General features: G+C 37.0%; 3 protein-coding genes across 3 annotated transcripts in view; 2 read left to right on the top strand and 1 right to left on the bottom strand.

Moving 5' to 3' along the window:
- Window positions 1–138: 138 nt before the first annotated feature.
- Window positions 139–2,232, top strand: LOC109105243 (protein BTG1-like). The gene is made up of 3 exons (XM_042711730.1): window positions 139–308; window positions 463–599; window positions 1,655–2,232. The coding sequence occupies exons 2-3, from the start codon at window positions 482–484 to the stop codon at window positions 1,987–1,989; spliced, it is 453 nt and encodes a 150-aa protein (XP_042567664.1). The 5' UTR covers window positions 139–308; window positions 463–481; the 3' UTR covers window positions 1,990–2,232.
- Window positions 2,233–10,876: 8,644 nt separating this feature from the next.
- ippk (inositol 1,3,4,5,6-pentakisphosphate 2-kinase) lies at window positions 10,877–24,757 on the top strand. Its single transcript, XM_019118528.2, has 13 exons — window positions 10,877–11,050; window positions 13,115–13,174; window positions 14,536–14,631; window positions 14,737–14,803; window positions 15,063–15,184; window positions 16,775–16,864; window positions 19,497–19,555; window positions 19,989–20,061; window positions 20,552–20,831; window positions 21,116–21,251; window positions 21,639–21,741; window positions 22,063–22,142; window positions 22,233–24,757. The coding sequence occupies exons 1-13, from the start codon at window positions 10,970–10,972 to the stop codon at window positions 22,435–22,437; spliced, it is 1,452 nt and encodes a 483-aa protein (XP_018974073.2). The 5' UTR covers window positions 10,877–10,969; the 3' UTR covers window positions 22,438–24,757.
- The window catches only part of LOC109047063 (centromere protein P), a 56,921-nt gene continuing 54,958 nt past the window's right edge, over window positions 23,852–25,814 (bottom strand). The window contains exon 9 of the mRNA XM_042711727.1: window positions 23,852–24,908. Coding sequence (XP_042567661.1) covers window positions 24,703–24,908 — 206 coding nt within the window. The 3' untranslated portion in view covers window positions 23,852–24,702. The remainder of the gene's footprint in view (window positions 24,909–25,814) is intronic.

Below are 25,814 nucleotides of genomic sequence, written 5' to 3'. Positions count from 1 at the left end.
TCCAAAAGTACGCATCGTAACAGCTACAGCTGACTCGTTGGATACGTGACACGCCGTCTGTTTATGGAAATGGTTGTTTGTGACGTCAGAGAGCCAGCTCGCGCGCTGATTGGCGGAGGCGCGCGGCCGCGGAGTGTTTACCATCAGAGCTCGGAACAACAGCCGCACGTAGCGCGAGTCACCGCCGGAGGAGGAAGTCCGTGGTCGAAAATAGCGTTTTATTTGGCCGTTTTCACTACCGCGTCGATAAAACCACTTCCATCAGCTGCGGAAACGCTTTGTATCCCTAAACCGAATCACTGAAGCAGGTCAGTGGCGTCTAACAGGCGTTTTTCCGTGTTGTTTTGAACAAAGGAACGCGCCAAAGACCCTGGCCTGCTGAGCTCAGCTGCACTTGAGCTGATTGATCTCGCGCTCACAATCTGGTTGTATTTCACAGTTTGACTGCGTCTTCCCTTTCAGCTCATGCGAAATCTTCACGATGAAAACCGAAGTGTCTACTGCTGCTAACTTTGTCACCCGTCTGCTGAGAGGAACGGGACTGCTTTCAGAAGAACTGCTGCAGCAGTTCAGATTCTCTCTGGAAGAAGCTTTAGGGGGTAAGAGAGCATCGGGCAGGATCTCTCTATGGTTTAGAAGTCAATCCAACTACATCATAGACCAGATTTTGTAGTTTACAATGAAAACGAACATTATTTTGAACAAAGCAGATGAAGGTTTATTGCAGCACCAAAGTCCATTTACTGAAACTTGCATCATTTTGTGTTTTAACCCTTTAGCTATCACCCCCCATTTTTTAAAAAAAATAGGCGTTTAAGTGCACTATCCAAACTTAAATTGTTGTAATTTATGAACGCTTTGGAATATTGACCTAAGATTGGTCTCTTTTTAAAGAAAAAAAAAAAATTAGCAGATTTTGGCAAAAGTGGATTTTTTTTTCCAAAAAATTAAAGTATCTAAAAGTTATAGAAGTTTAAATGTACCGTAAATAAAATGCGCTATATTAATTTTATTTATTATAAATATTTTACATAACAGGTTTTACTCTAAAATGGGTATAAAATTAAAGCCTTGTGTCTAAATAAGTTATGTTCCAAATTTGAAGTTGATATTAAAAAAATTGAGGTTCCTGTGAGATTTTATTTAGGGCATCATACCACAAACAGCCACTGGGAGCCATCAAAACTCCTTTGAATTTTGCGTAATGAATTTCTCTCTAGATTTCTGTCAATTTTACTTCTATCTCAAAATAACCACCAAATATGGAATCCTGAGACTCAGACCTTTCCAATGATATGTTTGTTGCCAAGATTATAAAAAGACCATAATGCATTTTGTAATATGACACTTGACACTGCCCACTAAGGGGGAGGAGACAGCCATAAGAATTTAAAGTACAATTTCCATGGTAACGCAATGTCTGATTTCAAAATGGTTTTCACAGGATGAATCTTGGGCTTCTAAGCTTTCAAATGATATACATAATTTATGATGATTACTAAAAGATTTTATAGAGAAAAAGAACAACAAAAAAAAAAGCACCAAGCGTCCCAAACGTGGGACGGTGACAGTTAAGGGTTAAAGTACCAGAGACTTTGCCAGAGAACTGCAAATAAGGCCAGGTTCGATTGCTAACGTTCTTCTTTCATTGTAGATCATTATCAGCACCACTGGTTCCCAAACGCACCCTGCCGAGGTTCGGGTTACAGGTGCATCCGGATCAACCACAAGATGGACCCTTTGATAGGCAAAGCGGCCTGTACGATCGGACTCACAAAAGAGCAACTCTTTTCACTGCTGCCAAGCGAACTCACCATGTGGATCGACCCGTATGAAGTGTCCTACCGGATCGGAGAGGATGGGTCCATATGCGTCCTCTATGAGTCCACACCTCCGGACACAAACCAGCCGGAAAGCTGCAAAGATGAACTGAGAATCAGACGGCCGAGTCCGTCCAAATCCTTCAGCATGATGACCTGCTCCAGCTGAAGAGTGATTCTGTGTAATTAACTGCTTGTGAGCTTCGCCCACATTCAGTTTCTTCTTAAACCTTGTTTTTTTTTTTTTAGACAGATTTTTTTTAAATCAACGTGAAATCTTCATCCTATTGACCTCATGGTGAAAACAAATGTATTTTGATTAAATGTGTTTTAAGCTCCCTGTACAGTCATGTTGAATATGTTTTTTTTTTTTTAATTTCTATTAAAATGTTTCTATGAATTTCTAAAAAAATATTGTGGTTATTCCATGTAACTATATTCGATACACAGATTTAATCAGAACATAAGCCATAAGAGAGACTCTTTATACTTACAATTTATTAATTACCTTATTTTTCTAACACTTAACAAGTTTCTTAATGATTAGACAGGCTATAAATTCGCATCTTTCTTAAAAACTAATTTATTCTTCCTAAAGTTTCTTGTATATGGAATTTACCTTAAATAATAAATGAATAATAATTACAATGAAATATAACATATATAACATTCAGTCCTAGACACAAAAAGACATATCTTAAAATTAATTAAATGAAAATTAAATGAAAAAAAAAAAAAAAAAAAAACGAACAAAGAATGATATTTCTGGATGTGAATCTCAAAATAAAATGTTGAATCACTATTATAACTAACTTTTTGCTTGGTAATACTTTTAATGGTTGATCTTAAAGAACATTTCTTTAATTTAGTTTGTATTTAAATATTTATAAGGCCTTTTCATTGAATTTTCTTAGTCTCCTTACATTTACATAAACATTTGAAATCATGCATAGTCATAAATAAATGTATACATTTAGCAGTCACTTAATTATTTTAAAAAGTTTTAATTATCCTACTAGACCAAATACAACAAACTTCGGCCTCTAAAAGTGTCCCTCACATTTTATTGCTTTAGTTTTTAATTTTTAGATTTTGATTTTCTAATTCTTTGCCAATACCCCAAACCCTTACAATCTCAACCTATTAAACATATTTTTAAATATTCTTTAAATGCAGATTATATACAATAATTATATTAATAAGGTATAGAATTTAAAATGTATTCAAGTAATATCTATAAATTATTTATTTATATGTATTCATTAATTATTTTAACTTATAAGTCCAAAAATGGGATGTTTTGAGTTTTTCTGAGTAAATCATGTGCAAGCGAACAGAAAAGGGAAGAAAAACAGCAATCATATGTTCATGACATCATTTTATAGACACAGTCTTATCATTTTTCATATTCGGGTAAAAATAAATATAACTTTTTTTCTCAATAAAATATATATATATATATATATATATATATATATTACATTTACATTTAGTCACTTAGCAGACGCTTTTATCCAAAGCGACTTACACACGAGGACAAAGAAAGCAATCAAAATCAACAAAAGAGCAATGAAATATAAGTGCTATAACAAGTCTCAGTTATCCTAAACACAGTATACGTAGCAAGGGCTTTTAAATAATATAATAAATAAAAAGAAAACAGATAGAATAGAAAAAGAATAGAGCAAGCTAGTGATAGAGGTCTTTTTTTTATAATTGTATAATAAATGAAAAGAAAAATAGATAGGATACAAAAAGATTAGAAAGGTAGTTACAATTTTTTTTTTTTTTTTTTTTTTTAATAGAATTAGAATAATGAGGGATAAAAGTTAGAGGGTCAAATAAAGATGGAAGAAATGTGTTTTAAGCCGATTCTTGAAGATGGCTAAGGACTGCTTCTTTGGGATGGCACAATCAAGCGATGTTCACTTGCAGAACGCAAGCTTCTAGAGGGCACATAAAAAAGTGACTTTGTGCTTCTTTGGGATGGCACAATCAAGCGATGTTCACTTGCAGAACGCAAGCTTCTAGAGGGCACATAAGTCTGATGTAATGAATTTAGGTAAAGGGGTGCAGAGCCAGTGGTGGTTTTGTATGCAAACATCAATGCCTTGAATTTTATGCGAGCAGCTATTGGTAGCCAGTGCAAATTGATAAATAGAGGTGTGACGTGTATTCTTTTCGGCTCATTAAAAATGAATCTTGCTGCCGCGTTCTGGATTAATTGTAAAGGCTTGATAGAATTGGCTGGAAGACCTGCCAAGAGAGCGTTGCAATAGTCTAGCCTGGACAGAACAAGAGCTTGAACAAAGAGTTGTGCAGCATGTTCTGAAAGAAAGGGCCTGATCTTCTTAATGTTGAATAAAGCAAATCTGCAGGAACGGACAGTTTTAGCAGTGTGGTCTGAGAAAGTTAGGTGATCATCAATCATAACTCCAAGGTTTCTGGCTGTTTTTGAAGCAGTTATGGTTGATGTGCCTAACTTGATGGTGAAATTGTGATGAAACGATGGGTTTGCTGGAACCACAAGCAGTTCTGTCTTGGCAAGGTTGAGTTGAAGGTGATGGTCCTTCATAAATTATATATATATATATATATAATTAAATTTTTGGATCGATAATACTTATAAATCTTTCTGTTGTTTTCATCATGCGCAAGCGAAATGAAAAAGGAAGGAAAACAGCAATCATGCGTTAATGACATCATTTTATTGATACGGTGGGGCGACAGTTTGATTGTCACTTTCAGCATCCAATCATCGGACGAATTTAACAATGACAAACACTTCTGACCAATGAAAAAACGCAACCCCTGCGTCCGGCCAATGAGAGCGCAGAGGGGGCGTGTCCTCGCGAAAGCGGTAGTAGCGCTACACCCGTCGTGTGTCAGACGCGGCTCCTCCAGAAGTTTTGCGCCTGACCCCGAACATCTCGCCCGGACTCTCAAATCTGCGCCAAAACCCCCATCAGTTTTCGGTTCTTCTGGGTTATGGAACTGGATAAAATGGACGAAAACGACTGGAAATATCACGGGGAGGGCAACAAGAGTCTGGTTGTCGTGTCTCATTTGCAGGTTTGTGTTTAATAGTTACTAGCTTGTAGCTTAGCCAAGATTCATATAAACTCAAGCGAATCGGATTCAATCAACAGAAAATCAAATCAAACTACTTGGAAAGGACCTAAACATAAAGTTTAGTAACCATATACCACTACCAGACGGACACGAACTCCTTCTTTGTCTTAAAAGGGTGTTGTCAGGGCTTTAAAGCTAATAGCCACCTAGCAGGCTAAACCAGGATTCATTGATGAAGTGAATGCACTACATGTGTCATTGTGTGTTACCCATCTCACCCACTTTATAAGCTCTAAAGTTCATTAAATCTATTTCATTCGCATATGTATTGATATGTAATGCTGAGATTCACTGAGTGAACGGTCAGTGGTGATGTTTTAGTTTCAGGATGGTTCTGTGCATCTAAAATCGGGTCTTTATTGGCGATAAGATTATATACACTAAACATTTCCCCCTGTGCAAGTTCATTTCGGAAACCTTTAAAAGTCCCCCCCTTCATTAGGTAAAACAAATTGGGGGTCTAGATCAGTTTTAGACCACCATGATGGATGGTAATAAAGATGTTGATCACTTTTATGGCTGATCTTTGGTGGGAAAAGTACAATCAGAGACTAAAAAGATCTTGCCATATGAGTTTTCAACAGTGTAATATTGTTTTAACGTATTAGTTGGGTTATTGCATGTAAAAATACTTGGTCTAAGCACTAAACTCTTAGTCTAAACTCTCCTGATGTGGACAAAGGAGATAAGTTTTTAATAAAATCTATTCCAGATAAGTCATAATGTGTGTCTTAGTTATTATAACAAAATGAAACTGTATGTAAATAATTCATGTGTCAGTTCATTCAGCTTGTAGGTGAGTCCTTGTCTCACTAGCATTGCAATGTCAAGGTCCTGTTTTGTTAAGATGGAGGATATGTTCCTGTAAAACAGAAACGGCTTAAGCTTCGTCAGATTTTCCAGCTTGTTTGTGATCGTCTGTACCATCATATGATAAAAAAAAAAAAAACGTTTGGGGTCATAAATGGGCTGGATCTGTGTTACAGATTAAGACACGGAGTTGTGTGTCCAATCACAGGAAGCTGCCCGAGACAACAATGACCAATATCTCTATTTGCTGGCTACTGACTTTGTTTCACACTAACGCACTTATTTTTATTTCATGACAATTAAACACTTTTCCCCCTAGAAGTTCTCATTAGAATAACACACTTCTACTATTATGTGAAAAAAAATAAGACCCACATACAACAAATTAATACATAATAAAGCCTAATTAGGGCCCGAGCACCGATGGGGTGAGGACCCTCTTGTATCTGCTTTGTTTATTATTATTATTATTCTTCTTCTTCTTCTTCTTCTTCTTCTTCTCCAAAATGAATCGCATTTTTGAGGGCCTAAACATGCTCGAAAAGTACTTAAACTTTGCACACGCGTCAGACCTGGTTAAAATTTACGTCTGATATAGGTTTCAGAAGAGGGTGTGGCAAAATGGCTCGACAGCGCCACCTACCCTAAAATAAATAAACAGCCCTTGAGCTGTGTTTCACGTACATGCACAAAAATTGGCACACATATGTAAAGCATCAGTACCTACAAAAAAGACTCTTGGAGCAATATCCGAAACCCAACAGGAAGTCGGTTATTTTTAATTTTATGAGCAAATTTTGCATCATTTTTGTTCATTTGCATGCCTTGTATTTTAACGAACTCCTCCTAGAGATTTATTCAGATCAACACCAAATTTGGTATGCCTAATCTAAAGGCCTTTGCGATGTTAAATTGCGAAAATCTTGAGTTTTTGTTAAAGGTCGTGTCCATGGCGGCCTGACGAATTTCGATGATTCGCCATGGAAAATGAAGTTGCTATAACTCAGACATACAATGTCCAATCTGCCCCAAACTTCTCATGTTTTGATAAGACTCCTGACCTGAACAGATTGATATGCCCATATTCAGTTATAGTCATAGCGCCACCTACTGGCAACAGGAAGTGACATATTTTACACTGTAACAAAGTACCCCGAGAAATTTTATGACATAATTTTTTTTTTTTCAGTCATTCTATTCTAAAGGGCCTGTGCGATGTTAAATTGTGAAGATCTTGAGTTTTCGTTAAAGGGCGTGTCCATGGCGCCGTCACAAAATTCGATGTCTCGCCATGGCAATAAAAGTTATTGTAACTCAGGCATAAAATGTCCGATCTTGCCCAAACTTCACATGTTCGATAAGAGTCCTGGCCTGAAGACATCTGAAGGCCAATATTCCATTGGGTGTGGCAAAATGCCTCGATAGCGCCACCTATACATTTTCAACGGAGGTGCGCCTCGAGCTACGTTTCACGTACATGTACAAAAATCGGTACACACATGTAACACACCACCACTACCTACAAAAAAAAGTCTCTTGGTACAAAATTCGAATCCCAACAGGAAGTCAGATTATTTTGAATTTTCTCTGCAAAATTTGTGTCGTTTTTGCCATTTTCAGGGGTTGTACTTTAACGAACTCCTCCTAGAGATGTATTCAGATCAACACCAGAACTTTGTCAGTGTAATCTAAAGGCCTTTGCGATGTTAAATTGCGAAGATCTTGAGGTTTCGTTTTAGGGCGTGTCTGTGGCGGCCTTACAAATTTCGATGTTTCGCCCATGAAAAAGGAAGTTGGTATACTCAGACATACAATGTCCAATCTGCCCCAAACTTCACATGTTTGAGAAGACTCCTGACCTGAATATATCTACATGCCAATATTGAGATATCGCTATAGCGCCACCTGCTGGCAAAAGGAAGTGACATGTTTTACGCCGGTAACAAACTACTCCTAGATATTTTATGACATTTTATAAATTTTTTTGGTCAGTATAATCTAAAGGCCCTTCCGATGTTAAATTGTGAACATCTTGAGGTTTCCATTGAAGGGAATGTGGCCATGGCGCCCGTGACAAAGTTCGATGTCTCGCCATTGGTATAGAAGTTATTGTAACTCAGGCATAAGATGTCCGATCTTCCCCAATCTTCACATGTTCGAAAAGAGTCTTGGCCTGAACACATCTGAAGGTCATTATTCCACTATAATCATAGCGCCACCTGCTGACAACAGAAAATGGCTTATTTTACACTAACTTAAACATGCAATTTCCAATCTGCACCAAACTTCAAATATTTGATAAGAGTCATGGCCTGAAGATATCTAAAGGCCAATATGTTCAGTTATAATCATAGGCCACCTGTTGGCAATAGGACACAACATACTTTATACTAACTCAAACATTCCATGTGTCACATCTGCCCTAAATTTCATATGCTTGATAAACAGTGCTGGACTGACGAAATGTACATGCCCAAAATTCAAGTTATAGTCATAGCGCCACCAGCTGGCAGCAGGGAAGATTGGCACATATTACATGACTTTGGGCATATTCTGTCTTATAATTTACCACATTAAACGCATATTTCTCGCCCGTTCGCGGTTTTTACAAAAGCCACCCGGTGGTGGTGAGCCCGGGTGCGAGGGCCCATCATCGCTGCTTGCAGCTTTAATTGTATTTAAAATTACAGTTAGCTAAATCCATAAAAAAAACATTTTTAACTAAAACTAAACTAAAGATGATGGAAACTTTTAATTTCAGCTGGTTGCTAGCTAACATTTGTCATTTTTATTTCGTTAACTTGATTTAACTAAAACTGAAGTGAAAATGAATTGAGAACTATATAGACATTTTACACAAGACGCAAAACCTACTAAAAATGACAAAAACATTAGCCACAATAGTAAATATTGTGTACAAATGGTTACATATTAAAACTAGAATCTGATTCAAATGACTCTAAAACTCTAGTAGCGTATGTCAATGCTACTAAAATAAATAACTAAAACTGTGTGTGATAATCTGTTTATTTTTCCTTTAACATTTTAGTTTGAAATTATGATTATTTTAATCACGAGCGCTTCATCCTTTACGGGTAACATTTTGTGAGGCAGAAGATTTATTTCAGACCAAATTACACCAAACTTCGGCCTCCTAAAAGTGTCCCCTCAAATTCTTATTGCTTTAGTTTTTTAATTTTTAGGATTTTGATTTTCTAATTCTTTGCCAATACCCCAAACCCTTACAATCTCAACCTATTAAAACATATTTTTAAATATTCTTAAATGGCAGATTATATACATTAATTTATATTAATAAGGATTCGAATTTAAAATGTATTCAAGTAATATCTATAATTATTTTTCTAGATGTAGTCATTAACTCTTTAACTGATACGTCCAAAATGGGGGGGATGTTTTGAGTTGTCTGATTAAACTCATGTGCGAAGCGAACAGAAAGCAAGGGAAGAAAAACAGTAAAAGCATCATGTGTCATGACATCATTTATCGGACACGAGTCTTATCATTTTTCTATATTCGTGGTAAAAATAAATATAACTTTGTTTCAATACAATCCAAATTGAGAGATAGGATATATATATAATATAATATATCATATATATAGAGATATTTACTTTATTTAGTCATTTAGCAGACGCCTTGTATCAAAAGCGACTTACAAATGAGGACAATGGAATGACAATCAAAAAACAACAAAAGGCAATGATTATATGCTATAACAAGTCTCAGGTAGCCTAAACACAGTATACTAGCAAGGGCTTTTAAATAATATAATAAATAAAAAGAAAACAGATATAATAGAAAAAGAATAGAGCAAGCTAGTGATAGAGGTCTTTTTTTTATAATTGTATAATAAATGAAAAGAAAAATAGATAGGATTAACTCAAAAGATTAGAAATGTAGTTACATTTTTTTTTTTTTTTGTTTTAATAGAATTAGAATTTGAGGGAAAAAGTTACTAGGTTCAAACTAAAGATGGAATAGATGTTTTTTTAAGTCCGATTCTTGAAGATTGCTAAGGACTCAGGCTGCTCGGATTGAGCTGGGCAGGTCATTCCACCATGAGGGAACATTTAATTTACGCACAAGTCCGTAAAAGTGACTTTGGTGCTTCTTGGGATGGCACAATCAACAATCGATGTTCACTTGCCGAACGCAAGCTTCTAGAGGGCACATAAGTCTGAAGTAATGAATTTAGGTAAAGGGGTGCAGACCGAGCCAGTGGTTGGTTTTGTATGCAAACTCAATGCCTTGAATTTTATGCGAGCACCTAATTGGTAGCAAGTGCAATTGTTAAAGAGAGGTGTGTTGTGACGTACTTATTCACTTTTCGGCTCATTTTAAAAATGAATCTTGCTGCCGCGTTCTGGATTAAGTGTCAAAGGCTTGATAGAATTGGCTGGGAAAACATGCAAGAGAGCGTTGCAATAGTCTAGACTGGACAGAACAAGAGCTTGAACAGGGATTGTGGCAGCATGTTCTGAAAGAAAGGGCCTGATCTTCTTAATGTGGAATAAAGCAAATCTGCAGGAACGGACAGTTTTAGCAGTTGTTGTGGTCTGAGGAATAGTTAGGTGATCAGTCAATCATTGAACTCCAAGTTTTCTGGCCATGGTTTTTTGAAGGAGTTATGGGTTGATGTGCCTAACTTGATGGTGAAATTTGGATGAAAACGATGGGTTTGCTGGAACCACAAGCAGTTCTGTCTTGGCAAGTTTGATTTTGAAGGTTATGGTCCTTCATAAATTATATATATATACTCATATATAAACTTAAATTTTGTCTGGCATCGTAATGTGGAAAACACTTATAAATCTTTCCTGTTGTTTTCATCATGCGCAAGCGAAATGAAAAAGGAAGGAAAACAGCATCATGCGTTAATGACATCATTTTATTGATACGGTGGGGCGATCAGTTTTGATTGTCACTTTTCAGCATCCAAATCATCGGACGAATTCTAACAATGACAAACCACTTCGACCAATGGAAAAAAAACAAAAAAACGCAACCTGCGTCCGGCCAATGATGAGCGCAGAGGGGGCGTGTCCTCGCGAAAGCGGTAGTAGCGCTACACCCGTCGTGTGTCAGACGCGGCTCCTCCAGAAGTTTTGCGCCTGACCCCGAACATCTCGCCCGGACTCTCAAATCTGCGCCAAAACCCCATCAGTTTTCGGTTCTTCTGGGTTATGGAACTGGATAAAATGGACGAAAACGACTGGAAATATCACGGGGAGGGCAACAAGAGTCTGGTCGTGTCTCATTTGCAGGTTTGTGTTTAATAGTTACTAGCTTGTAGCTTAGCCAAGATTCATATAAACTCAAGCGAATCGGATTCAATCAACAGAAAATCAAATCAAACTACTTGGAAAGGACCTAAACATAAAGTTTAGTAACCATATACCACTACCAGACGGACACGAACTCCTTCTTTGTCTTAAAAGGGTGTTGTCAGGGGCTTTAAAAGCTAATAGCCACCTATCAGGCTAAACCAGGATTCATTGATGAAGTGAATGCACTACATGTGTCATTGTGTGTTACCCATCTCACCCACTTTATAAGCTCTAAAGTTCATTAAATCTATTTCATTCGCATATGTATTGATGATGTAATTGCTGAGATTCCACTGAGTGAACGGTCAGTGGTGATGTTTTAGTTTTCAGGATGGCTTCTGTGCATCTAAAATCGGGTCTTTATTGGCGATAAGATTATATACACTAAACATTTCCCCCTGTGCAAGTTCATTTCGGAAACCTTTAAAAGTCCCCCCCTTCATTAGGTAAAACAAATTGGGGGTCTAGATCAGTTTTAGACCACCATGATGGATGGTAATAAAGATGTTGATCACTTTTATGGCTGATCTTTGGTGGGAAAAAGTACAATCAGAGACTAAAAAGATCTTGCCATATGAGTTTTCAACAGTGTAATATTGTTTTAACGTATTAGTTGGGTTATTGCATGTAAAAATACTTGGTCTAAGCACTAAACTCTTAGTCTAAACTCTCCTGATGTGGACAAAGGAGATAAGTTTTTAATAAAATCTATTCCAGATAAGTCATAATGTGTGTCTTAGTTATTATAACAATGGAAACTGTATGTAAATAATTCATGTGTCAGTTCATTCAGCTTGTAGGTGAGTCCTTGTCTCACTAGCATTGCAATGTCAAGGTCCTGTTTTGTTAAGATGGAGGATATGTTCCTGTAAAACAGAAACGGCTTAAGCTTCGTCAGATTTTCCAGCTTGTTTGTGATCGTCTGTACCATCATATGATAAAAAAAAAAAACGTTTGGGGTCATAAATGGGCTGGATCTGTGTTACAGATTAAGACACGGAGTTGTGTGTCCAATCACAGGAAGCTGCCCGAGACAACAATGACCAATATCTCTATTTGCTGGCTACTGACTTTGTTTTTCACACTAAACGCACTTATTTTTATTTCATGACAATTAAACACTTTTCCCCCTAGAAGTTCTCATTAGAATAACACACTTCTACTATTATGTGAAAAAAAAATAAGTTGTAGATACTATAAAGTAATACTTAATAAAGCCTAATTGTATTTAAAATTACAGTTAGCTAAATCCATAAAAAAACATTTTTAACTAAACTAAAATAAAATATGGAAAACTTCTAATTTCAGCTGGTTGCTAGCTAACATTTCTCATTTTTATTTAGTTAAACTTGATTTAACTAAAACTGAATTGAAAATGAATTGAAACTATATAGACATATTTTACAAAGACAAACCTACTAAAAATGACAAAAACACAGCAAAGTTAAATATTGGTAAAAATGGTAAATATTAAAATAAAATCTGATTCAAATGACTAAAACTGTAGTAGTATCTCAATGATACTTAAATAACTGAAAATGTGTGATAATCTGTTTATTTTTCTTAATATTTTAAGGTGAATTATGATTCATTTACTCACGAGCTTCATCCTTTTACGTTTAACATTTTTGTGAGGCAGAAGTATGTTTTGTAAGTGTTGAGCAAGTGTGTTTAGAAACTGCATTTGCGTTTAAGTCACCAACGATTGCATCAGTCCATAAAACAAACCGTCAGACAGTGAGTTCATCATCATTGCTGTGATATCACCTTTACCTCTGTGGACCTTTTAAGATCTAAGAGCATTCTGGGAAAAACCGTGTGTATTCAGTTCACAGTTGAGTGGATGGAGCATTTGTTGTGCACACAAGTACAGTCACAGGCAAACCTGTTTCAGAGGATTCCCTTCTGAACTAAAACAAGACTTGGATACAGACAGCGATCAAAGTCTGTGTGAAATGACCCGTGCGATTCTGTTTTCAAACTTGTCACTTTCTATTACAGCACTGTCGAGTTCTTCGTCTGCTGAAGTTTCCCTCTGAGGACTCTGCACATACACGACAGGTAAAACTTCCCCAAATAGACACTACTGAACGTTATTACTTCCCAAATTTCTCCAATATGCACCATATAACAGTGTTACATTTTCTCACACTATGAAAGTGATGGTAAATTGTTGATAAAACTTGTAAATAGTTAATACAAGTAATGAAAACAGTTTTGGTGATTGATTAGACTGCTCTACAATCTGTTTGGTTAATGTCACAGCTAATTTGATGGTGAAAGATCTATTAATAGTATCTGTCAGCCAGCTGGACAGCTGTAACACCAAAATGGTTACTGAACCTCCGACAGAGATTGATTGGATGGATATTGTGACCGATTTCAAAACATGGAAAGAATGACTTTTCCATTAATTGTACGGATGAATAAATATTTGCAATGCTTGGAAAAATGGATTGTGTTTATGACTTAAAGGGATACACCACCACAAAATGAAAATCTAGTCATTAATCACTTACCTCCATGTCGTTCCAAACACGTAAAAGCTTTGTTCGTCTTCGGAACACAATTTAAGATATTTTGGATGAAAACCGGGAGGCTTGTGAACTGTCCCAGAGACTGCCAAATAAATAACAGTGTCAAGGGAAGTCCTGGCCTAAAACATCGTCAGAATACTCCATCTGCCATCAGTGATTCAACCGTAACATTATGAAGCGACAAGAATACTTTTTGTACACGAAGAAAACTAAAATAACGTCTTTATTCAACAATTCCTCTCCTCCGTGTCTCTCTGCATCATCAAAGCCCCATTTAGGAGAATATCCGCTAAATGCAAGCAGCGTACGCTCTTCTGTGTCAGCCGTGACACAAGGATATGTTTTCTGATGGCAGATGCAGTATTCTGACGATGCTTTTTATACTTTTCTGGACCTTGACACTGTTATTTATTTGGCAGTCTATGGGACAGTCACAAGCCTCCCGGTTTTCATCCAAAATATCTTAAATTGTGTTCTGAAGATAAAATGAAGCTTTTATGGGTTTGGAACGTCATGGGGGTGATTAATGACTAAATTTTCATTTTGGGGTGGAGTATCCCTTTAATGACATTGTATTATTTCCATCAATATAACTTAAGTATGGATGCATACATGACCAAACGATCAAGTTCTTTTGTCTTTTCAATAGTCACTTTCAATTTTAATCGTAGTTTTGTCAACAATTTCCACAAAAAGGCACAATGTTTGACGTTAAACATACTATTTCTGTGTGTGTTTTCTTGCACCGTATTGTAAGTTTTTAGCGTCTCTTGGTACGAGTATCTGCAACAATGTAAATATGCAAATATGCATCAAATATTTGGTTTTGGTTTTCTTGCATTGACGGTGTAGTGTCAGCTCATTTTCCTACGTCTTTCCTATCAGACTGCAGAACAAGCTTTTCGACACATCCTCAACATCGTGGATTATAGTAAATATGTCATGAAGCCTTTACTGGGGGAGAAATACGTTCACAGTGGAGTGAGTTACAGTTTAAGATGTTTGTGTACATTATTAAATCATGTTGCTTAAACACAAGCGTTGACCCAACAAATGAGCTGAAAGTAATGGCTTGAATGTTCACAGGAGGTTGTTAAACTACCGCTGGACTTTGTGAGACAGCTGTCGCTGAAGGTCCAACAAGAACGACCTGGTACGATTTGCAATTTTCAAGAGTTTTTTGCAGTGACATTGTAATGCCCCCCGAAAACCAACAGTTTTATGATAGTTGTTGTATTTTGATAGCAAAATCCTTGTATTACAGTAATCTCAACATAGATAATGGATATTATGGAATGGCTATAGATTCATCCTCTAAAAAAGTCATCTGAACATGTTTCTGTGAGATACAGTCAGTTTTTTAGACCGGATTTGATGTTGCGTAACAGTGTTGTGGTCTTTCCTTCATGCAGAACTGCGCTGTGATAAGGTCATGGACACATTCAGTGGGTGTGGTTTATGCCTTCCCAACCTGACCCAACTCCCCCTCCACCACCTCAGAGACCACAGACCTCCAATCTGCGTTGAGATTAAGGTGAACTCCTTCACTCTGAAGAACATAAAAGTTATTTTGAATAATGTGGGTAAGCAAACAGTTGCTGGTTCCCTGTCACTTCCACAGTATTTTCCCACTACTATCAAAGTCAATGGGGACCAGCAACTGTTTGGTTACCCATATTCTTCAAAATATCATCTTCTGTGTTCAGCAAAGGAAAGAAATTAATACAGGCTTGGGACAACATGAGAGTGAGTATGATATTTCTTCAAAAGCAGAGACATTTTAATCGCCCACGATCAAAAATCGTGATATCGCACACCCCTAGTTACGATGTATGTCCGGTTTAAGGGAATAATTCATCAAAAACTGAAAATATGCTGAAAACTTACTCAGGCCATTCAAAATGAAGATGAGCTTGTTTCTTGATGTGAAGCGATTTGGAGAAATTGAGCATTACATCACTTGCTCACCAATGGATCCTCTGCAGTGAATGGGTGCCGTCAGAATGAGAAAAGCTGCATGTTTGTAAGAAACAAATAATTAAGACGTTTTAACTTAAAACCATCACTTCTGGTCAAAATACCATTCCGTAATCCAAAATAATGCATCCTACAGTGAAAAAGCGTGGTCCTCCTACATCAAAATCCATATTTGTGTAGAACTGTTTTTGAAAGGAATATTATGAATAGAAGACTCATATCTTAGCCAGAAGCAATGGTTTTGAAGTTAAAAATGTCTTATGATAGATTACAAACATGCAGTTTGTGGATTACTTCCATTATTTGTGGATTATTGTGATGTTTTTATCAGCTGTCTGAACTCTCATTCTGACGGCACCCATTCACTGCAGAGGATCCACTGGTAGGCAAGTAATGTAATGCTACATTTCTCCAAATCAGTGCAGATATAGAAACAAATTCATTCATATCTTGGATGGTCTGAGGATGAGTAAAGTTTCAGCAAATTTATATTTTTGGAAAAACTATTCCTTTAACCCTCTTCTCCATCTTTAGATCATCATTAAATGAATATCTTATGCCATGGTCACAAGACAATGTGTACATTAAATCTCTTTGTAAATAAAGCTATATGCCTAATTTACATAGTTTTTCTCAAAATTATGACAGTGACTGAATTGTTTCCAAAACAATGACTTTCAAAACTATGCAAAAGTGTGCCAAAAAGCTCGCCTTGAATGTGTTGACTTTGGTGTCACATTTCTAAGCACGTCTGGTCATTGAACTTGCGGACAGTTGTTAATAAGTTTAACTGTATCTTCATGTTGTTAGGGTGTAAACACTCTTGAGTTAGATTAGTGACAGTTGTTAAACTGGAAGATCTGAGTCTCATAACAAAGAACTGTTTTTAAGGGATCAGTTTAAGATGAACGCCCGCTCTTGGGGAAGTAGACCAGAGCAGCCGAATGGCTCGTTGAATCTATTTGTGTGGAATTTAATCACATGGCCAGTCAAACAAAAAGGGGAAGGTGGTGTGAATCTGATCTGAAAGGCTTGTTTGTCTTCATAAAAACAACTAACATTCTTTACATAAAGTTATTCACAACACTTCATTGTGCAACTCAAGATGCGGAGATACAATTGCATATTTTTTCTTTTTCCCCACTAGCCAAAATGTGGATTTCTACCCTTTTCAAGCCACATAACCAAGGAATGTAAGCGCAAAGTTTGCAGATTCTGCATGCATCAGCATTACAAGGCAAGTACCAACTGAATATCTAGACGTTGGCAAACTTTTATAGAAGTGAAGCCAGATTTTTTTAAAGCAAACTTCTGCTTTACCCAAAAAAAAGAGGATGGTGCAGCAGTGTTAATTTTGGCAGGCATTTTTGATTTAGTCTTAGTCTTTATCTTGAAACGAAAATGCTTAATAGTCTTAGTCACATTTTAATCATTTGAGTCTTTCATAGTTTTGGTCGACGAAAAGTCATTGCATTTTTGTCAACTTTTAGTCATTACTTTTAGTCAATAATTTTAGCCAAACTGTAGTTAGCTAAATTTATTTTGGAAGCTATTTTTATATGTAGCCTTTAAACTAAAATAATCATTAATTCTTCTCTCTTTAGACCAAATCAATTAAGCTTAAGAGAAATTTAATCAAGGACTGAATTTGGAAAAACTTAAATAAATTATGACAATTCTCATTTTTGGGTGAACTATCCCTTTAACAGTAGTGAAAAAGGAGCAACTTATAAAAATATTATATATATATAATTTTTTTTTAAAGAAGCACAATTGGACAAATACAATAGAGATACAAATTAAACTCATTTTTAGATACAGTAGGTTTTACTTAACGTATACATTTATTTAACATCTTTTGTTGGTTAACATTAATGACAGATAGGTATTTAATTTGGAATGCTGTCCTTTTAAGATGGAATGCATGCATGAAATATTGACACAGGTTCAGTTTTCACCCACCTGTTCACGTTCACTTAATCCATAACCTACTGTATTTAAGTGAGATACTCTACACGATAAACATTTGGACTGCTGTGTGTGTATTTGAGCGCTGAGAACTGATCACGCACTGTATATGAGAACTGAGAGAGAACACTTCTATCAGCACGATTTCACCTATCCCGCCTTCACCAACTGTAAGTTAATCGACAACGAATTGTTATTCCCGGGAAAAACGGGACATCAGGTTACCTTATCCCTACCCCTTCAGGTGCTGAGGCCATTGTTTCAGATCGCTAGTTCGCGTTTTATTAGCCTATCCATTCACTGCGGCTGCTATACTGACTAGATATGCAAACGGACCTTATCCAATCGCAATCCAATGACAGGGACGCACATTTTGAAGGACAATAGCCTATAGGATACATTTTGAATGTCCGGTAGTCCTCAAATAATATTATAGTCCTGTCTCATCTAGTTAACGAAGATGCGGCATAAATTTCGTCATAATTTCATCATCAGATATTATTTTTAGCTCGTCAACGTCTCATCTTAGTCACAGAAAAAATGTTCGTTAATGAATATTTTTCGTCTTCGTTAACGAAATTAACACTGTGGTGCAGCATAGTGTAAATGTCCTGCTATCTGTTTGCACTCTGCGCTATCATATAATCGATTCTTTGTGGGGCTCGGATATTGCTGAAAATACAAAAATCAGTTTCAATCCCAAAGTAGAAGTGAAATGGAGAGTCTTTCATCATTACGTGACACTATGTAAACTTTACAGTAAAAACACAGTGAAATTACTAAAGCCGCGTTTCCACTGCTGGAACTTTACCCAGGAACTAGGGACTTTGGGCTGGTACTTGGTGTGTTTCCACTGCAGGAACCAGGAACTAAATAAAGTTCCAGGTAAAAAAAATGCCCCTCAGAAAGTCCCTGCTGGCGAGGTAGTACTTTTTCAAAGTTCAGGAACTTTCGGGGGCGGGACTTGGGCGCTGAGCATGCTGATTGGTAGAGTTCATGCAGTTGTGATTTCAACCACCATTTATTTGGACCATTTTCAAAATATTACTGTTATTGTGTCATTAAATGTAATTTTTAAAGTATTTCAGGCGAGAATGTAGTTGTTTAAAACTCAAATCTGCAGTTTATTTATAAAGACAGTGCCTATTTAAAAATGTGTTTCACTGATTTCGGAGACGGTCAGCTCCACACGATCAGCGGGAGCTCAGAGCTTATGTATCCGCCGAGAGCAGTGTCAACTCGGCTAGACCTTCTGACATTTGGCGCTGGCTCTGATGTCTCTTTAATGGTTAAACATAAAATATATTTCGTTTTGGGTAAATCTAACAGGTAATCTTTGGTCTGTATTCAATTTATCTATATGTTATAATGAAAATAAAAAGAAGCAATTGATATAATATTTCGTTTCATTGTAATGGCTGTATATATACACATTTCCCTGAACTAACAACACTTCTGCTACTATTATTATTAAATAAAAAAAAAAAGAAAGCAGTCATATTTAATATCATATTTCGTTTTATTGAAAATAAATAAACAGTGAGGAAAATTGCAGTAGCCAAGGTGAGCTGACTGATGTTATCAAGTACGCTGCTGTTTGCAGAATTACCGGACTTGCGTCATATCGTCCTTGGGAGAGATCACACTCCCGAGTTGAATGCGCAATGTCTGAACTAACGAGGATGCAAGTCCAAAATTTGCGTACTTTGTGTTGAGAAACGCGCACAGACCTACGTCACCAGACTATTTGCCTAATCTTCCCGGTACTTTAGACCTAGTGGAAACACAATAAGCAACAGGTCTGGGGAGAAAATAGTTCCTGGGGAAAAAAGTTCCTGGTACAATTGTTCCGGGTTATTTCAGTGGAAACGCGGCATAAGACGTTATTTTGTTCTTTACAGTTAGCCAATGGGAAGTGGAAGCGATTGAGCAGATATTGCCCTCTGGATCTCTTCTCAGGGTGAGTTACTGCTTCAGTCACTCAATGCAGGAATGGAAAACTGGATTTATATCTTTGGCTGATGGTAAGACCTTTAGTCAGCATTGTTAACAAACATAACTGACTGCGGCAAAGACATTCACCAAGCTGAATGCGTCACTGGCCTGTGTTAAAGCAAAGAATTTTCCACTTGGAAAAGGAGGATAATCAACATTTTTGCAAAAGTTGTGACTCACCTTTCCACTGTGAGACCAGCGCTATAATCTAGAATTCCTGAAGGCCTTGTACTGCTGCTAGAGTCATAGGAATGCTAAAAAACAAGATTCAGATGTGGTTATCCAGATAATCTCTAATTGTGCTGTCATGTCAAAATCAAAATGAGATGCAAAGAATTTAATATCAAAAGTGAACTAATTTTACACACTTGAATATAATTCAATATGTTGTATTCCAGGAGCAAACAGCGAATGTACGTTGCATTAAAGAACCTGTTAGAGGAACCACAAAACAACTTGAAAATCTTCAAGGTAAATATGAACTTCTGTAATTAATTCAGTCCTAAATCGCACAGATTTCAGCCTGCTGTCTATTTTTGGAACTTTACACTTCAGATTAAAGATTGAAAGTCTTCCCTAGACTTCCGTTGGTAGAATGTTCAGCATTCAAAAAGTAACGGACAGAGATGATGTCATGCATACTGATTCACAGTTGGTCTTTAATTCATCCACACCAATGGATGAGAACATTCTGCTTATTATAAGCACACACTGCAGTTTTGCCGTCTGCTGTCTTAAATGTTTGAACTTTTTAAAGCTTTGCTGACCTGCTGATCACCATCTTTATACCTGGTTTTGTGACTAGCTTAAAGACTAGCAAACCAGCTGGTTTAAGGTGGGGTTTTTTTCAAGAGAAAAAGAAAATCATATTAAACTCTAGCTACTATGTTTAATCCATTAGGAATGTTTGATAAATAGAAAAGTAGCATTAATTCATTGTTTCTCGCATCTTTTTTTTCAGGGTGGAGAGTTGATATTTAGCTGTAAAGATGATGCCAAGCAGCAACCCGAACTGAACGATCTCATTCAGCACCTTCGGCCTTATTTCTCTCATAGTAACGGCCTCTATAATGGCCACCAGCCAGGCAAAGCCATCCTGAATGAGTTCATTCAGGTGATCTGCTCCGCTCTGCTCAGCGGCGGGGACTCGAATCGCTCAGGAGAGCCCAGGAAGGTGCATCTGTCCGAGAGCAGGCCGCACTGTGAAGCCAGTCCCTTCCCAAGAGACCTGCTCCGCAACGGTGAGGACTTTACCAGTGACAGCTAACTAATGAATATTTGGATGGCCGGCAGTGAAGGGCTTTATGCCCTTCAAAATATTGCTAAATAAGTGCAATGGAAATCACTTCATTGATGAGTCACAATATATGCAAAGGAGTGAACTGGAGTGAAAGACATAGTTGAAGAAAAGAAACTTATGGGGTGTATAAAAGGCTGGATTGTTCAGGCATAGAAATGGCTGTAGTTGTAAATTGGTTACGCAAGAGCAGTAGAACACATTGAGCTCATTTTCATGTGTTCACAGGTAACCATGGCCTCCCTAAAGATAGTGTCCTTGCAAAAATCCTCCAAGTCCAGATGCTGGATAACCTGGATATTGAAGGAATCTACCCTCTGTACAAACGCGTGGAGCAGTATCTAGAAGAGTTCCCGAAAGAAAGGTGAATTTTTAATCTCGGATATCGAGTGCTGTCAGATCAATACTCCTGTGCAAGAATGTTTAGTTCCTGCCGAGTATAGATTCTGTTGGGCAGATAATGTGCAGCACTCACCTGTACTGAAATCATTTTAGTTGGGCATCTTAATCTTAATTTGTTTTGAGTTACAATAAATTATAGTACAATTTATTTTAAGTAAGTTTAAGTTATATTATGGTGCCTTGAAAGACTGAACAGACACTAGGTGGTGCAAAAGACTAATTTGTGAATGGATATACTTCATTCTAGTCATGAAGCACTGCAGCCACATGGTGGTCCTCACACGGGCTTTATGAACAAACATGCTGAAAATCACTTAAACATGTAATCAACACTTGTTTGTATCTCCAGAAACCGACTGCAGATAGATGGGCCTTATAATGAGAGTTTCATGGACAAAGTGAAAAACTGTCCTACTGAAGATGACGGCTCCGTAGAATATGCAGTTGGGAAGGTAAGAAAGATGCCGAGAAGTTTAGGTTTGAATTTAACAAGAAGAAATGTACAGGTTGTATTTCATCTCGAAATCAAAAAGAAAAATTCAGTAATTAGGCATTTGACTTAAAAAAAAAAAAAAAAAAAAAAAAAAAAAAATCTCAATTTTTTATGCAAAAAAAATTCTTATATGTAAAAAATATATTTTAGAATATATGTTTAATATATATATTTTATTTATATTATAATACATAAAATAATAGTATTATAAATATTATTTAGGAAGAGCTAACTCTCAGATTTTCATTTCTGAGTCATTTCATTTTGTGTCACTTTCCAGGTTCATCAGTATAGAGTTGCAATGACCGCCAAAGACTGCTCAGTCATGATCACGTTTGCACCTTGCGAAGAAGACGAGGAGTAAGTTTGCTTTCGCCCTTTAAAATCACCGGCTGTCTGATCTGCCTCGACATTTGCAATCATTTTACATTCTGTTTGCTTTGTTTTCAGACAGCAGTTGAAGTTGGAGAAGCCTCGTTTCACGTATTCCATCTCCATCCTGGATCTGGACCCCAAACCATATGAAGGCATCCCTCACCAGTACAAGCTGGACACCAAAATCGTCAACTACTACCTGCGGAGCACGCAAGCTCCACCCCCCTCCAGCCTATATAAGGAAAGGCAGGAGTGCACGCTGCTCTTCCATGCTGTATGAGACACCTCCATAAGTGCTGCTTGGGAAATACCCAGAAGTGCAGTTGAAGTAGTGATACAGTTAGTTTTGTTCTTTTTGTTTGCTAGTCTGTCTAGTTGTTTGCCCTCCCACAGGATTCCGCGACATGAAGTTTGCAGCGATGGCGGCGTTCGCAGTTGTTGCCGGAGCGACCTGATGTTTTTATTTTCGAGGGTGATGTTCTCATTGGGGCTGGTCTCCTAAAGCACAGAATACCTGAATGAGTCTGTCATTGGCTGTAAAAAGGGAAGACAAGGAGACTGTGTGTGTTTTTGTGCAGTGCTGGGTTTTTCTCGCACGCAGCAGCGCTACTGTGGTTTCCAAGTGCCAAAAGTGGCTCACAGCGATTTCCCCTAGTGAATGTTTTACCGTGCATCAGCTTGGCCGTGTCTGCAGTCATTGTCCAGGCAGTTTGGAATTCAAAAACAGACAAGTACTTGAGTTTTTTTGCGCGACTTCATCCCTAGAGCTCCTCAAACCACTGACCTTCCGCGAGCTACAGTAGCGGGAGTTATACTGACAAGCACAGACCTGTTGCATGCTAGCGAATGAGGTCGCGATAACACCGTCACTACCCGTAAGATAGATTTTATAAATAAGAGGATAAGTCTAATGACATTACTCGCTAATGAAAGTATATTTTTGTAACAAACGCTTGGCTGGCATAACCGTTTACCGCCATATACAAATCGAAGTGTGTTGTTAACGACTAGTTCACAATAAAAAATAAATAAATAAATTGCCCATTTGTTTACCAACGCTCATGTCATTGCAAACCCATTTGAGAGAATCGTTACGCAGCTTGTCAGTTCATTCTGAGTGGGTATTTTGTCCGAATTGTGAATGAACTTAACCTTTTTTGAACAATCATCAGTGAATAACGACTTAGTTTTGAGTGAAGAACAGACTAAAATTTGTTCAAGTCAAATGAACTACATTTGTTGATTTGGAGTGTGACAATATTTAGTCACATACAAACAGTTTATATGGCAAAAGTTGCGTAACGATTCTTCAAAAATCTGGAAAAACATCAGTATACAGACGTGATGGTGTGCAAATAGCTAGTCCATCACCTCAAACATCACCGTTTTTCCCAAAAAAACTGCTGCAAAATGCAGAAGTCTGCTTTCTGTCCATCAATGATTGCTTTGTCTCTGAGTTTGACACTAATACACTTAGTTGTTGTCTGTTTTGAAATCATAGAGCAGAAAACAACCAGAGGAATCCATCCCCAGCATCTTGAATGCTACTATGGTTGTGTTTGGATTGAGTTTTAAAGGCCGTAATTGGTTGCAGAGCCATTAGTCGACCAAAGATGGACAGCATGCCAGTTTTCATTAGCTCAATAAAAGAGATGATCTAGCAAGTTTTTCCAACAGTGAAGATTTTTTTTTTCCAGAGAAGCAGTATAGGCCACAGAAATGGTAGTGTTGATTTAAAATGAGTTGCAAGTCTGGCGCCTTTGACCCAAAAAACAACCACAGTGAGACTGTTCGCATATTGTATGCTGCAACTTTAACACTAAAGATGGCACCTCATGGTCGCCTTTCTCTGTCATGGGGAATATTACTGTTACAATATACTGTGGCATCAGAGATGCTCATGCTCCTGTTTACCTCCTTTGGAGTGATGCAAACTGCATCGGCTTGCTTTTCACAAAGTCGTCAATGCAGTTCTCATCAGGCGAATAGTGTTTTGAGTTTTACATGGATAAATATTCACCATTGCCAAACTGTGCACACTCCCCGTTGTCTTAATGTGAACTGGTGTCAAGAAAAGTATTAATACGCCTTACCTGTGAGTGAAAACGCCTTTGTTGTCCAACCGATGGTGTTTGTTTGACTGTCATGTATAACTGATTGAAAAGTGCAGTTTGATTACTGTATTTGCCTTTGTTTTAACAACATCTTTCCCCTGTTGAACCAGACGAGCCAGAGATATTATGAGTCTTAGGTGGGACACTGTGTTATTCTAATGAAATAAAGATTTATAATCACTATGTAGGTAGGAATGGACTTTAATTCTGTTATTAAGCAAGAAAAGAAAGGAAGATCACAGTTGTGGTGATGGAATCTAATGTTAAAATTTAACTATTTGAAAATACAAAGTGGATTTTGCTGTCAGACATTTTGTATTTGAAATTATTTATTTTTCTAGCTCTTGTCTAATAATGTATATTTCCATACAGCGTGGGCATATCATGCGTAAAAATGATTGACATGTACAGGTGGCATCACTATGTAGTTCCTAACGGGTGATTGTACAGGTGTTTATATCGAATAAAAGATTAGGTATGAAGTTCCCACGGCGTGAACGTTGGCTTGTTTTATGACTTCTCACGAACATGGTTCTTATCAAGCCCTCGATTGACGCTTCCACCCCGAGAATCTGCAGGAGGCTCTGAAAGTAATTCGAGCCGTTCTCCATCACTTTTTTGGTGTCAAACTCCCGAGCTGAAAGCAAAATAAAACATTTTAGATCATTGTACCAAAAGTCACAATTATGAATTGCACAAGTGTAAAATAAGGAAATACTTGATTCTGATAAGTCAATTGTGTCATTTTTGTATTGCAATCACAAAATTGTATATTTCACATACAACATAATGAAAGTTGCTTTCTCATTGTCACAACTCACAACTTTTCTCACAATTTTCTCGTGATCTCGACATAACGAACGTTTTCTTGTGAACGCAACTTAATTTTCCTCATGGTTGCAACATAACGAAAGTTGTTTTCCCGTTATCATTAGGGCTGGGTTTTGACAAATTTCACGAATCCATTCGAATTTCGATTGGATTCAATATCGAAATATATATAAATATATATATGGTACAGTACATGCAAAATTTTCAAGGAAAAAAAATCTCAACTAATGCTTTAAAATATACATTTGTTACTACATTACTATAAAATTGAAGGTTAAAATTGACTGATTTGTAGGCTACACAACTGCAAAAATTACACTTAATGAAGTTTTTAAAACAAAGCTACAATTACATAATAATATGTCTACTTCAATTCGTTCAAACAAATGAAACATTAAATACAATGGCCAGAATTTGAAATCTGAGACTTTGTTTCATATTAAAAGTACCAAAGCATAATGCTTATTGCGATTAATTGGTTGGGAAGTGCCCTTCAATCAATGTTCCATTCAGTAACTGAAAACAGGCTACACTAATCAATTCTTGTGATGTAAGAATCGATATCATTCCATAAAAATGAGAATTGATTAATTTTAAGATGTCAATATTTTTTACCCAGCCCTAGTTATCATGACTTAATTCTCTTGTGATCTTGACAAAGTTATACCCCATCAGTTTTATTTAGTTCTATACTCCAAAAGTGGCTAGTTTT

The sequence above is a fragment of the Cyprinus carpio genome, chromosome A22, assembly GCF_018340385.1.
Source record: "Cyprinus carpio isolate SPL01 chromosome A22, ASM1834038v1, whole genome shotgun sequence".
Lineage (NCBI taxonomy): Eukaryota > Metazoa > Chordata > Actinopteri > Cypriniformes > Cyprinidae > Cyprinus > Cyprinus carpio.
This window is presented reverse-complemented; position numbering and strand designations above follow the sequence as displayed.

What these genes read in the sequence shown, in the direction of transcription:
- LOC109105243 (XM_042711730.1), top strand. Translation starts at nt 482, where the DNA reads ATGAAAACCGAAGTGTCTACTGCTGCTAACTTTGTCACCCGTCTGCTG. An exon ending in TCTGGAAGAAGCTTTAGGGG is followed by an intron (nt 600 to 1,654) that starts GTAAGAGAGCAT and finishes CTTTCATTGTAG; the next exon opens with ATCATTATCAGCACCACTGG.
- ippk (XM_019118528.2), top strand. Translation starts at nt 10,970, where the DNA reads ATGGAACTGGATAAAATGGACGAAAACGACTGGAAATATCACGGGGAG. An exon ending in GGTCCAACAAGAACGACCTG is followed by an intron (nt 14,804 to 15,062) that starts GTACGATTTGCA and finishes TCCTTCATGCAG; the next exon opens with AACTGCGCTGTGATAAGGTC. An exon ending in GCATGCATCAGCATTACAAG is followed by an intron (nt 16,865 to 19,496) that starts GCAAGTACCAAC and finishes TGTTCTTTACAG; the next exon opens with TTAGCCAATGGGAAGTGGAA.